Source organism: Suricata suricatta, chromosome 8 (genome assembly GCF_006229205.1).
Source record: "Suricata suricatta isolate VVHF042 chromosome 8, meerkat_22Aug2017_6uvM2_HiC, whole genome shotgun sequence".
Lineage (NCBI taxonomy): Eukaryota > Metazoa > Chordata > Mammalia > Carnivora > Herpestidae > Suricata > Suricata suricatta.
The window spans coordinates 114156996-114174107 of NC_043707.1; the positions used below are offsets into that span (position 1 = coordinate 114156996).

At 53.6% G+C, this 17112-nt stretch overlaps 1 protein-coding gene across 3 annotated transcripts in view; it reads left to right on the plus strand.

Annotated features, from left to right (window-relative positions):
• The window catches only part of GRIK3 (glutamate ionotropic receptor kainate type subunit 3), a 223364-nt gene that overhangs the window by 166765 nt on the left and 39487 nt on the right, over positions 1-17112 (plus strand). The window contains exons 8-11 of one of the 3 annotated variants that reach the window (XM_029948708.1): positions 2218-2325; positions 5454-5567; positions 13495-13698; positions 15101-15243. In XM_029948708.1, the coding sequence (XP_029804568.1) occupies positions 2218-2325; positions 5454-5567; positions 13495-13698; positions 15101-15217 (543 nt within the window). In that variant the 3' untranslated portion in view covers positions 15218-15243. Of the gene's footprint in view, positions 1-2217; positions 2326-5453; positions 5568-6335; positions 6456-13494; positions 13699-15100; positions 15244-17112 lie in introns of those variants that run through there. The other 2 variants (XM_029948707.1, XM_029948709.1) reach the window with 2 other exon arrangements.

Genomic DNA, 17112 nt, shown 5'->3' on the forward strand with positions numbered 1-17112 from the left:
CCAGGCACATTCAGGGAAGATTAGCCCCCTGTGACCCGGTTTCTACTGAGGAGGCCTCAGGCCCTGGCCCAAACCACCAGCCTACCTCTCAGCCGAGTACCAGCCCTAATCCAAGGGAGAAATAATTATGTGTACCACTTAGTTGGATCCTAGATGCCAGGCACTGTGCTAAGCACTTTATACACCTTTTTTAACACCTTTGAAATAGGTCATTGTCCCCTTGCTGAAGCTCAGAGAGATTGGATCACTTGTCCAAAGCCCACATTCTGTCCAAATTGTTTTAGAGCTTCTTGGACCGCTTCCAGGCCCCTCCCCCCTGCCTGGGTCAGTCTACCCCCTTGTTCTTCTGCACACTTACCTTGGAGCCTTAGTCCTGCCCAAGTGCTTGGAGAGCCCCACAGGTTTTACTTTGGCCTCCTGGGATCCATGATCCTATAAACTTGGGTGTCAAATTATGAGTACCAGCATGGGTGCCAGGGGCATTCAGTCAGGGAGAGGCCATGGGGCCATTTTCAGAGACTACAGGGGATTATGACCCCAGTGTGGGTAGGAACAACCTTGGCAAAGCAAACACTTTGATAATCAGACCTTCCCCCACTCCCATGTGCTCTGGCGCCTCCCTCCCTAACCTCCTCTGGCCCAGTAGGCTGTGTGAGCTCCAAATTTTCTCCCAAACTCCAGCCTGCAGCCTTCCTTGGTCCCCAGGGACTCCAGGATGTATGGGTTTGTTCTCCCAGACACAGAAAGCCCTGGCATTCAGGGATTTACGTGTGTGCTGGCTGCCTCCTATTTCTGTGGACAAGGGAGAGAAAGGACGCGGCCCCAGGCTCTGGAACACAGGCCCTCCCAGCCTGCTTCCTGGTCTGTAAAACAGGAATTGTGACCTGACCTGGCCCACCTACAGGGCTACCGTGGAGATTACATGCTCTGAGCAGTGTGAAGTGCTTTGCAGGTATGCGCTGGGTCCACAGGAAAAGAGTTTTCTAGAACAGAGTCAGCAAACCTTTTCTGTAATGGGATGGATAGTAAATATTTCGGCTTTGTGGGCCAGATGGTGTCTTTGTAACTATCCAGGCCTGCAGTAGCTGCTCCAAAGCGGCCAAAGACAATAAGTAAACACATGGGTGTGGCTGTGTTCTAATCAACTGTTTACAGAAACAGGCTGCAGGCCTATTCGGTGGCCAGCTGTTGCTTGGATCTAGAAGAATGAGACTGTGCTCAGCGAGGGTCCTGCATGTTCCCTGAACTTCTGCCTGTCTCGAGATGTTAATGACAATAAAAAACACAAAAGCTACCGTTTGTTCAAGACTCAGGTCATAGCCTGCACCGTCCTAAGTATTTTACGGGATTTATCTCCTTTTCCCCCTCCCCCATGGCATTTTGGGACTATCATGAATCCCATTTTGTAGGAGGAAACCAAGGCAGAGAGGTGATGTGGGATTCTCAGGTTCACGGAGCTAACTGTGGTTGAACCTGGCACTGACTCCAGAGTTCTTGAGCGCTTGTCTGGACGTTCTGGCTACTCGTATACCCTTGACCGAAGAGCGGTCCTCCTCCGTTGGGGAAGGTCACCCTCTTGGACCGAGCGCGCAGCTTTAGGAGGGAGGCACAGGGAGCGGTGAAGGAGGAACGGGACACCCGTCTAGCCAGCCAGGTCAGCCGAGTCAATGCGGCGATCAATGGGGTGACAGGTGTCACAGCCAGATCACCCTCACATCCTGACCCCAGCACTCTTAACCATGACGTGTGTGGAGCTGGGGCTGGGGGCAGTGGCCCTGACTTCTCTGTCTCCTCCTGCTCTACTCGAAGCATCTGGTCTTATAGCCGGGACTGACTTGGTCCCCTTGGCCTTTCCGCCTTCAGGTAGGTGTCACCTGTGCCAAGCCGCCCGCCTGCCTCCTTGCCCCTCTCTGGGGACCTGACACGGGCTCCCCCTCCTCTTGGCTTCAAGGCGGGGGCTCATTTGAGTGCATCTGAGATCGATGTTGTACACGAGAAGGTGCAAATGTAAAGCTAGCTAAAGAGCATAATAGAATTTATGGAAATCGCTGGCTCGCACCACAGCCCGAGCAATGATGGAGGTGATTATTAATTAATCATGGTCTTGGGGGAACAGTATCAGTGCAAAGAGTAATTAAAATGAAGCATTGTACAGTTGTACCGAATGATGATTTATGAGCCCCAGGAATTGCCGCTCTGCCCTCTCCCTTCCGGCAGGCTCAATGGGAAGGATTAACTGGACGGATTGTCTTCAACAAAACCAGTGGCTTACGGACGGATTTTGATCTGGACATCATCAGCCTGAAGGAGGATGGCCTGGAGAAGGTGCGTGGGCTCAGGAGAGGGAGGGGACGGGACCTTGGGGGCTCAACGTGACCTGGCATGGCCTGTGCCCTGGCCCTTCGGAGAATGTGGAGGCCTGGTCAGACTGGAAGGGTGCAGAGCCCGGTGGCCTGGCCATGACGGACACCCAAGCCATCGCCCTGTAAGCAAGAGCCCCCCGGGAGGCTTCACCTGGGACAAGGCATACAAGGCTAAGGGAGCAGAGGGACAGACCCGACTTTGGGTAACAGAAACTCTAACAACCAAGGGCATACCTGGCTGGGGAGTGGTGAGCTCACTGTCACTGGAGGCATGTAAGCAAAGATGAAGCCACACAATTGCTTGTCTGGGAAATGGAGTTGGTTCTTATCCTTAGAGGTTGAAGCACATGAATTCTGATCTCCCCACTCTCAGTTTCTAAGGTCCCAATGATTTCAGGGGTTTTGGATAAGAAAAGCAAGCCCTATGGGGCCGTCATCTGGCTACCATCAGATGTTTGTAATGAAGCCGATTCTCTGTGGGGACCTCACTTGATCTTAGCCAAAAGGCCGAGAAACGATTCTGGGAACCTTCTGCATCTTCTGTCCAGTCAGGCTGCCGGGCTGGGAAGGAGATTCAACGTTAGCCCTAATTCTTCGAAGTCTTGGGACCTCAGGGCGGAGGGCTCAGACACAGCCTCTCCCACCAGGGCACCTCTCCAGCCCTGGGAGTGGGGTGAACAAAGTTCAGGGAACAAAAGCCAGGAAGGAGGGAGGGGCCGGCTTGGATGCCCCTGGGCCTTCAAGATGCCTTGATTCCTCTCCTCTCCACCCCTGTCTGCCCTGAGCAGGCATCTCTTCCTTGAATCGTTTTAGTGCTCAGCCCTGGCTTCTCCACCTCCACCCCTGAGCCTCCAGCCACCCTCAGTCACACATGCGCACACGCACGCGCGCACACACACACACACACACACACACACACACACACACACAGCTTTCCAGAGCACAGCTTTGCCCTGCTCTGCACCTGCCCACGTGCCCAGTGCCGAGTTACACTCCAGCCCCTCACTTGGGCCTTTATGTCTCTCCCAAGAAACAACCCAACCTGCCTCTCCAGGCGCAGCCTCCACTGTGCCCAGAACATTCCCCAGGGCCCGGTCACTCCCACTCCCTCCGGGCCCTCCTTTGGCTGAGTGATCGCCCAGGTTGTGGAGGTTGCCTCTGTCTCCTGGGATGGCTCCCTCAGGCACAGACCTGCCTCTGGCCGGGTTTACTGCCTGTGGCAAGTTTACTCCATTCACTCCTGAGTCTCCCACAGACTAATGGAGGCCACTGGGCAGGGGTGGCAGGGAAACGCCACCTTTCCTCTGCATACAGAATCAGTCCCTTAGGAATAGGCGCTGTGGCCTCTGCTCCTAAATTCAGGGAGACCAGCAGGTCCAACCTACTCCCACGAAAGGTCTCACTGAGCTGTGTGCCATGCCCGGTGCTGCGGCAGGGTGGGGAGGGCTTCCTTCTCCGGCAGTGTTGCTGCAGTGGTTTTCACTCAGGTGGCATCTCGTGTTTGCTCTCTCAGCTGTCCATCTCAGAGATGGCCTGAAAGTCTAAGGACGGCAATTAGACACACGTATGCCAGCGCGACCCACTCCTATGCCCGCGGCAGACACCAGTAATGGGATCATGAGCACACTTTCCATCTGAGCCTCTCACAGCATCCTTCTCCCAAGGACAAAGTGACAATAGCTAACACCCAAAAAAGCTCTCCTACTATATACCTGGACAGAGGCTGACCTGTACCCTGCAGGGGCTCCCAGGCACAGCGACATGAAGTTGTGGGCAGACAGCCCATATAGGAGGCTGGGTCCTCCTCCATCCTAACCGTTCTCACACCCCCCATGGCTCCCGGGATCTAGGCAGGCATGTGGCCGGAAGTCAATAGGAACTTCCTGGGATGAGGAAGCACAAAGTACCCGGGACAGATGTGTCCTGAGCACTGGGTGTCCTGCTAGGGACCCTCACGAGCTCGACCCCTTGAGAGGAGAGCCTCTTTGAGGCAGTCTGCCTGTCTCTTCTCTTGGCTCTGGGGGGTCTGCATAGACGGGAATCCTGCCTGGAGAGGGTGCTGAGCCCAAACACAGCCACCCTGCCTCTTGTCTCATCACTTCTGTTTGCTAAGCCGGGTCATAGCTGATCCAGCCAGCTCCAGCCGGTGGCTCTGGGAGGATTAAGGCAGAATTACCCGGGCATAATTACATGTCTCTCTGCTATCTGCTTTGCACAGCTCTCTTAATGGGATGTTTGCATTTGGCCTCTCTGTGTAATTGATTAAGTTTCCTGAGTGCCCCGTCCCACGCCCCCCCTCCCCAGCTAGGCCAAGGACAGAATGGGCATGCCAAAACCTTGAGGGAGGGGATGCGGGAGGGAGAGGGTGGAGCTGGGCAGAGCTGGACCTTCATGAGGCCCGAGGCAATGACTGGTAAACTTGATCTTCCCTGGCCTCCTCCAGCCTTGGGACGAAGAACAACGAGGGCACATGGAGAGACAGATTATGCCACCTTGGCCAGAGTGTCTGCCAACTTTAGAAGTAAAACCACAAAGCAAACCCAACAGCAGTCAGGCCCGCAGTTGAGGACCCTCCGCTCTTTGGTCTGCCAGAGGCCAGTTCCTGCCCAGCCTGCCTTCCTGCATGGGACACATCTGATCACCCATTAACCCATTCCTCGACTGCTGGGTGAACATCTCCCTTGCTCCAGGCCCTGCCCTGGGCTTCAGAGGGTGTTCTGGGCCCAGGAGGTGGCACCAGGGCTGAGACCCGATGGGTGAGCAGCTGTGTGCCCAGCATCCTCTCCAGGGTGAGGGAGGCCCACCGGGCTCACCCAGGCTGAGGTCCCTGGGCTGTTTTTACACACACCCCCTTCTCTGTATTTTCCCCTCTGGCTGTGATGGGTTCACCAGCCAGGAGGAGGTACTGGAATTCAGGAGACGCAACCTGGGGCACCTCCTCCGGGAAGACGGAAGGCAGCAAGGTTGTCAGGAGTTAGCTCACAGCGTGTCGGCCATGACGACAGGGCTCGCCAGGAATGAGCAGGAGATGATGGCCTTCCTGGCCATCTGAGGACTCAGCGCCTTTTCTCCGTCTGTCTGTCCATCCAGGTCGGGGTGTGGAGTCCCTCGGAGGGGCTCAACATCACAGAGGTCGCCAAAGGCCGAGGCCCTAATGTCACGGACTCCCTGACGAACAGGTCACTCATCGTCACCACCGTGCTGGTAAGAGCCCGCAGCCATGCAGGAGGGACCGTCTGAGCCAGGGACGGGTTGGAGAGACCCCTCTGTCGCCCTGCGTGGCACAGACCGGGCACCTCTTGGGGGGCTGCTGTGAGGCGGGAAGACAGGGAAACACTGAGGGTCCCTCAGAAAGGCTTCAGCAGTTGGAGTGCAGCAACTCTGCTCATGGCCACAGGCCAAGGACCCCGGGGGTGGCTTTCAGCGGCCTCTTCCCACAGGCGGATTGGGCTGGTGCTCGTGCCTGTCGGAGAGCCGCTCGAAGCCCATGTGCAGAGACCGTGTGTTTGCATGTACCCTCTGCCCCCACCCACTCCTGAAAATAGGCATCATGATGGGGAAGAAGGAAGGAGGTTAGCCTGCCTTCTGTACCAGGACTGAGGCCCCCCTCTTGACCTCAGTTCCCAGGAGTCCCCCCAGCTGTGGTGGGTACTATGGCCACACCCGGAGAGCCCAACAGGTGGTGGGAACCCACACACAGGCCATGGTGTCCCATCCTGAGAGCTCTCCTCCATGGTCACTCTACCCCTTCACCCTCCCTCCATTCACCAGCACTGAATGGCACCTCCTTCTTCTGATCCAAGGAGTGGCTCCCGGGGTATCCCAAGTTCTCTTAGAGCCCAGGATAGGCAGAAGGACACCCCCTACCTGCCACCAGCCTCTTGACTGGCCAGTGCTGGGCCCTCTCCATGTGCACCAGCCCCTTCTGGAAGGCCTTCAGAGCCTCCACAGACTCGGGGCCCGCCCTTTCAGAGACACTGAAGCTGGGCCACACTCCGGAGAGGCAGCCTGATCGCAACCTGGTAGTTTCTGACCAAAGACCTTGTGAGGATGATTCAGGCAGCTGCTCCTTACATTAAAGATCATACAATATGAGGGGTGCCTGGGTGGCTCAGTCAGTTAAGCGTCCGACTTCAGCTCATGTCATGACCTCACGGTTCATGGGTTCAAGCCTGCGTTGGGCTCTGTGCTGACAGCTAGCTCAAAGCCTGGAGCCTGCTTCGGATTCTGTGTCTCCCTCTCTCTCTGACCCTCCCCTACTCACGCTGTCTCTCTCTCTCTACAAAATAAAATAAAATATTAAAAAAAAAATTTTTTAAGATCATACAATACAATACAATAAATGTAATATGAATAAAGCAAATTCTCTACAAAACAGAGGGATCGACCTGGTTTGAAGTGGAGGATGGAGCCTGGGAGCCCGCCTGGGCACTGGATTCTCCGTGATGCTGAGATGGGGTGGCGCCACCCGCTTCCCGGGGGAAGCAGCTCAGCCAGCCCCACTGAAAGCTCCTGTGTCCCCTCTCTAGTGTGATTCACCAGACATATGTTTGGTGGCCCAATGGCACACACCTCGGAGCAGGAGGGGACATAGTATTTCAACCCCATTGTCCCAGTGAGCAGCAGACACCGGGCACCAGCGGCTTTTAGGGAGCAACTGTAGCCTGTGAGTCTCCTCCCCCTCCCTCAGTCTTCAGGGTCATGAGCATTGAAGGGATCAATGTTCAAGGTGATGGAGCCCTAACCATGGTTCTGGACCTACTGCCGACAGAGCTGGAGGAGGGATGAGAGAGCTGGGGAGACACCTGCCCCACAGTTTTGGGGATGAGCCCCCCTCCCCCACCAGGCATCTTTCCTAACACCATACATCTGCCTATCTTTATTGATTAAGTTTTTATTAACTAAAACAATATAAAAATCAGACTGTGGAGACCAGAAAGTCAAAAGATTTCATCAGGAACAGGGGGAAAAAATTGTAAAAAAAAAAAAATCTAAAAGATTAAAAAAGAAACAAATAAAAAAGAGCAAAGGGATTAAAGACTTATGAGCAATTGAAAGGATAGTGATGGGGAGGAAAATAGAAAAGGAGAGCGTTGAAAGGGAATGAAATGCAAAAGTTAAAAGGAAAATAATAATGAGAAAAATGAAAATAAGGAATGAGATGAAAAGGAAAGGCATTAGGAAAGACGGAAAATTAAAATAAATAATTAACAGCTCCAGCTAGACAAGGTAAGAAATGTAAAGCTAAGATGTCAGAAAGCAAAAGGATAAAAGTGTGACAAAGCTAAAATATAAAAGGGTAAAAATAAAATAATAAAAAGGTGGTAAAAGATTAAAAACAGAGCTGCATAAAATGTGAGATATAAATAAAACACTTTTCACAAGGCAAGATTAAAAAAGGTAGAGCTAGGGTGTGCGCCAAGAAATTAGGAAGAAGGGTGATTAAGTGAGCTGAGGTGATTCAGCCACAAAACAATGCCCTCAAGTGAGCGGCAGCGAGAGGGAATCATCTACCGGAAGGATACAGGATACACACACCTTGAAAGACCACAGGCGTGAGTTTTATTAAAATGGCCGCAGCCTGGGGCACCTGGGTGGCTCAGTCAGTTGAGCATTTGACTTCGGCTCAGGTCATGATCTCACAGTATGTGGGTTCGAGCCCTGTGTCCGGCTCTGTGCTGACAGCTCAGAGCTTGGAACCTGCTTTGGATTCTGTGTCTCCCTCTCTCTCTCTCTGCCCCTCCCTTACTCACACTCTGTGTCTCTCTCTTCTTCAAAAATAAACATTAAAAAAAAAGACCACGAACCTTCAGGTCTGACCCCTGGCTTTACTGATCTAGCTGTGTGACCCCAGAAACCTGCTTCACTGCTCCATGTCTCAGTTTCCCCCCCTGAAAAAGAGATGTAATTGTATCTCCTCCTTAGAGTTGAGAGGCTGAGTGATTAATAAATATAAATAAATTAATAATTTATATTATGTAATTATTAGTAATATAAATAAGTTAATAAATATACATGCATGCCAAATGGGAGCTGCTATTGTTACTAATTACTATCATTGATCCTAAATCCAGTCCCCGAAGTGTGCAGGTTTGGTACAGTATGCAGAGTGTTGTAGAGCAAACCTCTGCTTCTGTCCACAGGGGAGCTGTGAACTTCACTGTAGACTGACACCTGGCCATGACCACACAGGTCGTCTCCAGCACAGGGTGCCCTGCAGACTTAAAACTTGCATTCAACACACCCCACCACTCCCCATCCCCACACTCAGCTGCCTCTCACCTCCTTGTTTCCTGACCAGCCCCTGAAGGCATGAGGGTTTGTGACATTGACCCCCGGAGGCCCTCATAGCTCTCGCCTCCTACTGATATGTCACACTGCAGGTCCCCTCTGCCCAAAGTCTGAGCTCCTGAGGTTGTGGCAATAACCCAGCCTTGGTCCCTAATGCCTTGACCTCTGACAAAGCTGGGGACCTACCAGAAGCGGATGTCCCACCAGCCATCTTCACCCCACGGACTGGGGGTGACCCATGATTGCTCTCTGCACCCCCGCTGCCCAGAGCTCCCGGACCGTAGGGTCTGCTTCTCCCTGAGGGTCAGTGAGAGAAGCCCAGCCTTTCCTGGAGGAGGAGAAATGGGAGAGATGGCCTGTGGAGTATCCCTGCTGCGGACAGGGGATGTGACACAGCTTTGCGCCAGTCTCCCATTTCTGGGAGCTGTCCAGCTGAAAATGTCTTCGAAGTCTCCTGAGTGAGAGAGGCCCACCCCCACGCAAGGGCTGGCCTCCTGCCCCTTCGTGGAAACTTAGAGCCATTCCAGCTGCTCCTGAAAGTCTCAGCATGGTCTGCGTGTCTCAGCCCCCGGGGGTGCTCTCTTTGGGACACCGACCCCAGTTGTGGAGACCCACCCAGCCCCAGCTGCTCTGGCTGAAAACTCAGCCCCACGCTTGGCTGGTGAAAGCAAAGCCAGCACCTCCTGCTGAGAACACTGCAGGAGGGGCGGGGGCAGCCAGCTTGGAAGTGTGTTGTCCCGGCAACGGCACTTTGAGTGACAGGCAGGTACCAAAGCCTAGTTCCGGAACATCCAACTGCTTTCCCCCTGGAGAATAGGGCTGGACCCCTATTGAGAGGGGTTTCTCTTCTTCCTTTTTCCTGGAATCTGGGTGTGGCAAAGGGGCCACAGGTCCCCGCAGGGCCGCCCCGAAACCTGCCTCCTCTCCTCCCCTATCCTGAAACCTGAGGTTGCGTGCAAAGTGAGTCTTACCCTGGACACACAGATGGACAGAGCCCTGACTCCACCCCCCTAGCCCCTCCGAGCTGCAGACGGCCTTTCCCGTGCCCAAATTCAAAACTGCAGCAGCAAGAGCCTGGAAGCCTGCCCCTCCTGCCTCCTCCCTCCCTGGCCCTGGCTTCTGTTCTGGTTCTGCTCTTCCGTGGGCTCATGAAACATTCATCCGCCCAAACCTCAGCTCACACACCGAGAAAGCACACCCGACTCACTCCTGGGGGCCCTGCCTTTGAAGGTTCAGGGTTCTTGGCTGCCGAAGAACGCTGCGGTGTGGGTACGTGTGTGGGTGTGGGGCTGGGCCAGCAACACACAGGTGTCTGGATATACACCTACACCGATGGGTGCATTTGTGCCGTGTGCACACTGAGCCCCCGTGGGACTCCCACGCAGGTCCCCGGCCAGGGACCACTCTCGGCCCACCTACTGGGAGGACTCCTAATGCTCTGTCCTGGTTCTAACAGGTGGAAACGGGTGTGTGTGTGTGTGTGTGTGTGTGTGTGTGTGTGTGTGTCTTGGATCCAGTTCAGTCTCTGTGCCTGAGCAGGACTAGACAGACAGGACATGGAGAGTGGGGTGTCAGTGCCGGTGGCATTGTGCACACGTGTGTACGCTTATACAGGGATATGGTGATACTGTCTGTGTCAGATACCGGGCAGCTCACCCTGGGATCCTTACCCCCCCCACCCCCTTCTCCCAGACCCCTTCCCAACAGGTCCTGCCACCGGCAAAAAACTGACCGAAAGGTCCGCTCTCACGTTGGTATAAGCGATCAGGGAGAAAGCAGACTAAGTGAGCCCTGGCAACGAAAAGTCAGAAAAGGTTATTTTTCTGGACCCCTGTTTCCTGTGACTTGTTGAAGAGAAATATTACCCCGCTCCTACGGCTGTTCTCCCAAAGCAATAGGAGAGCGTGAAGTTATGAAATTGAGGGCACCTTCACTGAGCAATCGATTAGCAGCCGAGAGAGCTTGTGAATTGGCTGTCTGGACATTTCCAGTAATAAATTGTGAAATAGTCCATGAATAAGTAGTTGGCGGAGTTCAGAATTACCCCCTAGGAAATGTTGCAGGTCTGGAGACACATTACTAAGGCGAGCACCATTTTAATGCTCTGGGCTTTGGCTGTTAAATATGTATGCCATCCGCAAAGCACTTCCCGAAATTAATGGCATTTTACAGCTGCTCCGAAGGCAGCGTATTTATATGGAGATGTATAGATTCTGGGGCTGTGGTGGCTTCACAAATGAAGTGCTAATTTTAGAGAATAGGCCCAGGGAGGGGCGTGGAGGGAGGGTCAGGAAGTGAGCTATCTCAGGGACCTTTCCCCTGAAATGGTGTTCCGCTGCCAGCTATGATTTTTAACCTTTGCTGACCTTGGGCGTGGTCTCTGGGCTGGAAAGGGCACTGCAGGAACCGGCTGCCCAGCACACAGAGAGAAGGTAACTGTCTTAATAAAAATAAATAAATAAGTCACTTTGGCAGCTTACATTTGCCAGGCCCTGTTGTAAGTGCTTTTCACAGATTGACTCATTTATCCTCACAACAACCCTGTCTGGTAGGTTCTATTATTATCCCCATTTTACAGAAGGAGGTAGGTTGTGCCCAGGAATCAGTGTGTGGTTGGTGATTCCCCTGGAGGAGATGGCACCTTCTCTCCAGCTCTTTCCTTGAGCTAAGATCAGGGCCACCAGGTACAGTGGTGCACGTTGTTCACTGCACAAGAATGTCTGAGCAAAAGGAGAGGTTAAGACTGAAACTCCTGCCTCTAGGCCCTGCTCACTAAGCCCCATGCCAGGGTTCGGGCAGCACCTTCCCAGAGATGGATTTGCACAATGGCGTGAGTGCCCAAACCAAAGCACCCTTCTCTCCAAGTAGCCCCAGAACCTTCCCCGCCCCCACCGGGGCTCTCTTCTCCAATCTTGTGAGCTGCCTACTTGGTTGCAAGGTGGGGATGGGAGGCACAGAGATTCAGCATGGAGTCTAGCTGAAAGATCCAGTGTTTCCACCCAGTTAAGCTGTGAGGTGGTTTTCTCAGAATCCCTGGAGAGCCAGGAACCCCTTGGGGCTCCCCACACCTCCAGCCCTGTCCTTTCTGTGAGGCATCCCGAAGGACTGTTGAAAATCTAGAGTAAATGAGCCCTGGGGTGTGGTAGGATTTTGAAAGGTAGCAGTGCTGGAGAACCAGGAGCAGAGAATCAGGCCACCTGCCGCCACGGGACCCTGGTAACAGGCTGCTGGTAGGTTTCTGCTCCCATGAAACTCCAGGGAGGGTGTTCTCTGGGGGCCTTCATTGCTTACCCTGCCCCAGGGGCCCAAAGTGACAAAGGAAGAGCCACCCTTCTTGACAGGACAGTAATTGGGCGTGTGCTTTCTCATGGGCGTGTGGACATGGGATTGCCAGTACACGTGCACCCTGTCGCCACTGTGTCACCTATCAGCTGTAGACCTGAGACATTCTGACATGCGGGTGGGGATCTGAGGTGGCTTCAGGGAGGGTTAGGGCCCAGCTAGAGGCCGAGGAGCTATAGGCATGACGGACCGGAACTAGCCTCTATCAGACTGCAGTTCAATTCCTGTGTGACCTTGAGCAGCTTACGGCCCTTTTCTGAGCCTCAGTTTCCTTATCTATTGAATGGGGATAACGTCACCTGTCTTGCAAGCCTGTGAGGCCTGCCTCACACCACATGTGAGAGAGTTAAGGCGGTGTCTGGTGCATAGTAGGAGCTCAGTCAACGTTGAGTTTGCTGAGAGGTGGCTTGTGCATCGCAGCCTGGTGACAGGGATTTGTCAGTGAAGCTGGGTGGACGGAGCCAGTGGAAAGAAACACAGACTTGTGGGTTGGCCTGGACTTCGGGACAGTGCTGTGGGCCTGGATTTTGCCACATCAGAGCCCACAGTTCGTCACTCCCTGGACCTCGGACTGGACAAGGTCAATGGCTACTTTCCACGGTCTGTCCTGTCTCTTCTAGTTCTCTGCGGGGCAGTGAGGGGTTTGTTTCTAAGTGAGAAATCAGACCCGGTTGTGCCCTGTCCTGAGCCCGTCGCTGGCTCCCCATCGCCTGGCAGGGAGGGAGCCTGACAAGGGACAGTGGGACCTGTGCTCTACGAGCTACCTTCCGGGCACCCCGTGCCCACCAGGGAGAGGCACTTTGGGCTCAGTGCCTCTTGCACAGGGAGGCGGATAAGAGCTTGCACTCTGGGACCACGCCAGCCTGAGTTCATACCCTCTCCATTCCAGCAGGGTGAGCTCACATCCTGTCCTGTGAGCTCACTTACTGCATCTGTAAAATGGGATTGTTGGACCCTACCCCCACACCCCGCTCCCCAAAGAGTGAAGGCAAGGCTCAGTGAGGCAAGGTCGGCTGCTGTGTGTCGAGCACTCCCTTGCGGGGCTGTGTGCTAGACTCTCACAGGCACTGTCGTGTCTGCTGACTTATGCCTGGCGCGTCCACATGCAAATGCAGGCTCTTGTGACTCACCCGGCATATCCGAATGCTGGACGTGAGAAGGTATTTGGGGGAGAAGTCAGGGAGGCCACGCTTTGAGAACCGCTGGCCCCCATGGATGGTGCAGCAGAGAGCATGAGATTCAGAATCAGATCGTCGTGAGTTCAAATGCCCCATTCCCCCACCTACTCACTCTGTGACTGGTGGACAATTAATCCACCTCAAACCAGGGACTGCTAGAAGGTGACCATCTGTGAGGCAGTGTTGGCCTGACTTAACAGGCAGTTCTTCTAAACCCCCTCCCCCAAAGGCTTCCTAGATGCACAAGCAGAAGTTCCAGCCTGAGCTTCCCCCCAACCCACTCAGTCTTGATCGGCCTCCTCTCGCATCCGTCCCTGCAGGAGGAGCCCTTTGTCATGTTCCGGAAGTCCGACCGGACCTTATTTGGGAATGACCGCTTTGAGGGCTACTGCATCGACCTGCTGAAGGAGCTGGCCCACATCCTCGGCTTCTCCTATGAGATCCGGCTGGTGGAGGACGGCAAGTACGGGGCACAGGATGACAAGGGCCAATGGAACGGCATGATCAAGGAGCTCATCGACCATGTAAGCAAGAGGGGAGCATGGGTGCTGGGGACCCCCTGGGAGGCTTGGCCAAGTCCAAGCACATCATGGTGGGGCATCCTGGCAGGTGGGAGGGGAGACGGAGACAAAGGCTGTGACCTTGGGGAGGACTCTACTCCCTTGGGCCTGCCTTGTTCACGCCCCCCAGAGCCCAGATGTTGCCTTGCACAAATGCACTGCCTCTGGTCTGACTGAGCCTGCCCCACTGGTGACTTTGGTGAGCTCACTCTGGAGGGATTCCTTAGCTCCCCACTGCCTCCTGCTCCCCTAAGGGTGACCAGAGGATGCCCCAGCCATGTAGGCAAGGTACCCGTGCAAAACACCTCACCACACTCGAGGGAACAGAGCGAGGTCCATGAGTGCCTGAACATCTCTGGGCCCAGTGAGGGGACAGGTGGTGCAGGGAGCTGACAGCTGTGTGAAGGGACAGGCAAGGGCCAGCTGAGCCTGAACGGGGAGAGGACCCAGGTAAGCAGACAGGCAGAGCTTTGGGGCAAAGGAAAAGCTGGTGAGAGGAGCGTGGGGTTCCTGGGACCCTGGGAGGAAGATAGAAGCCACGGCGGAAGGGGGAAAGTCAGGGGCCCTGGGTTCGAGTGCTGCTTCTCACTCGTCAGCTGTGTGAACCGGGGTAGGTCAGGGGGACCTCTGTAAGTGGTTTCCTCATCTATCAAATGGGCAGATTGCTCCTTATAGGATTATTGTGTCCCTGGATGGGAAGCAGTAGGCATGGGGTGCAGCCCTCAGTAAGAGGAAGGTTTGTAGAGTCAGTAAGTCAGGAGCCCAGGCTGCAGTCCGATAGAACTGAGGTGCAGAGCCCCACTTTACCACTTGACAGGTGTGCGGATGGGAAAGTTCATAACCTCACTGAGTCTCCGTGTCTTCACTTCTAAAATAGGAGTAAGCCACAGCTACCAAAGCTCGGAATTCAGTGAGGAGCCCTTTGCCTAGGCTCCCACATGATAAACATTGCCCGCCTTCCAGCCCTGGGTGTGGGGGGCGCTCAGCTTTCAGAGGCATTAGTTGTCAAGGACCTGCTAAGGTCTGCAAGGACCTAACCTATGCCAGACCTCTTCTAGCCCTTCTCTCCGTTCTCCTTGCAACAAGACGGTGAGGTAGGTACTGTTATCACCACCCATTTTACAGACAAGGAAGCTGATGCAGAGAGAGGTGAGGACCCACAGGCTAGTAAGCGGCAGAGTTGGGATTTCAGAATGGCAGAATCTTTGGAGGCTCTCTGCTTTCTGAAGCCCTGGGCTCCAACCATCTTTGGCAGGAGACAGGGCAGAGAGGTAGGCTCTTTGCATGAAAAGTAACCAGCAAGGCAGGATTATTGTCACTTTGCCTCTCTGGGTGGGCGGAGGCAACAGGTGTGCTTTGTGCTCAGCCTCCTGCCTCTACTGAAAGGAGCTGCCCTGAAGGGACCTTGGAGACTTGGAAGAGAGGGAGCTGGAGCTCAGAGTGCAAAGACTTCAGAAGAGCTTACCTTGGCATCATTTCCTAGGGCCCGGGAAACCGGGCTCCCGTGGAAGGCTGGTAGGAGAGGGGAATGGCAAAGAGCAGAAACTGGGGCTGGGCTTGATTCCCACTCTGCCACTTACTCGCTGTGTGCCCCAGACAAGTTTCTTGGCCTCTCTATGTCTCAGTCTCCCTGTCTGTGAAATGGGACTGATGGTAACAGAACCAACCCCCTAGGTTGTGGGGAGGGTAACGTTCGCCCATGTGCATTATGTAGTCGGCGCCATGTCAGTACCTGCCCGGATTTTCGTCTTTACCATTATGGTAATTCCTTGGAGGCGGGGAAGGGGCTTTAGAAAGGGCCTTTGATTTTGATTTTTTACTTTGCTTTTCTGTTTTGAGTGTCATTGCAACTACTGTATTGTAAAGGATGGAAAATAATTGCATATGTTAAAAAAATAATAATAAAAATAAAAACCATAAAAAAAAAGTTTTGTAGGTCAGAAATATTTTTAATTGGGAAAAATCTTCTGTATTTTTCCTAAGGTACCTGTAAACTCAGAGCTAATTTTGCTAAATAAAAGATATTCTTCAAAAAAAATAAATAAATAAAGAGACATTAAAAAAAAAAAAAGAAAGAAAGGACCTCCGCATCCTGCTTCCCGAGCTCCAGTTTCTAACTTAATAGTGAGAATTCTAATACCTGACCTGTGTTCTTCCCAGCATGTCGAGTGGCTGGGAGGAGACAGCTGGTAGGGAAGCTCCTAGATTGTGGAATTCAGTATAAATGGAAGGGAGTGGTGTTGTCACCATTATTAGTAATAACTATAATTATTATGGAAATTAGTCAGCAGGCCCCAGAGGCATCTCCATTTATCAGCTCCCCCACTCCTGCTTTGTGAGTGGGGCACTGGGATGTGGGGCCCCTGGTGGGTTCTGAGCCTGTCATTTGCAGAAGCAGGCAGAGCTGGGGGGTACAGGGGGTCACATGGAGAGCGGAGGCCACATGGGGAAGTGAGCTGGGGCTGATGCCAGCCACAGCGTCTCCATCCCGGGCATCCAGAGCTTGGAAGAGCATTAGCAAGGGGGCAGACCAGAAAAGCCCAGCAGGACCTAGACCTCTCTCAGCTGACCCTCATCTGGGGGAAAAAGGGGGCCTCATCTGCGGCCTCCGTGCAGCCCAGTATTCATCAAGGCACGGGCCCTGACGGGACATGCAGGGGACCTTGTTAAACCTGATTCCCTACAATTGATGAGCCTATTAATCCTATCTTGGTGTCATTTTTAATAACATCATAACCATTTATTAGTGTCGTCAGATAATTAGTCTTCTCGCTAGCTCATAGATAGCGTGGTAAAGGCTTGGCAATATTATTACTTTCTTATTAGGGATCTGAACGTACACGTAAAAGTGATGAATGCTCACCTTTGCAAGAATCTGGCCCTCGAGGCCAATTTGGAGGCCATAGGTGGAGCCTCTGACCGGCAAGACTTAAGTCCTTCTCTGACACTCTACTCACCTCTGTCCCATGCCACATGGCCTTCCAGGGAGCCAGGTTACAGGGAAGATGGGCACGTGCAGGCGGCAACCCCCTCCCGCTGACACACTCCCCTCCCCTGCCCCAGCCCCCTCCCACAGTGCAAGCCACAGACACAAGGCTGGACAGAACCGTAATTTTTCCATCCGTCTCCCCAGCTCTCCCAGACTGTCGCTCTCTCCAGTTTTACTGCCTGTTGTCTGTCATTTCCTCTTTCTTGAAGGTCTTCTACTCACATCGATGCCTTACATTACTCCCGCGTGTTTTAGTGACTCTGAAATCCAATAGAGGTGACTTCGCATTCTGAGTCTAGCATGTACTCAACCTCTCTGGCCTCCGTTTCCACATCTGTGAAATGGGAGTATTAAAAAAGCCTTTTCCGGGGCGCCTGAGTGGCTCAGTC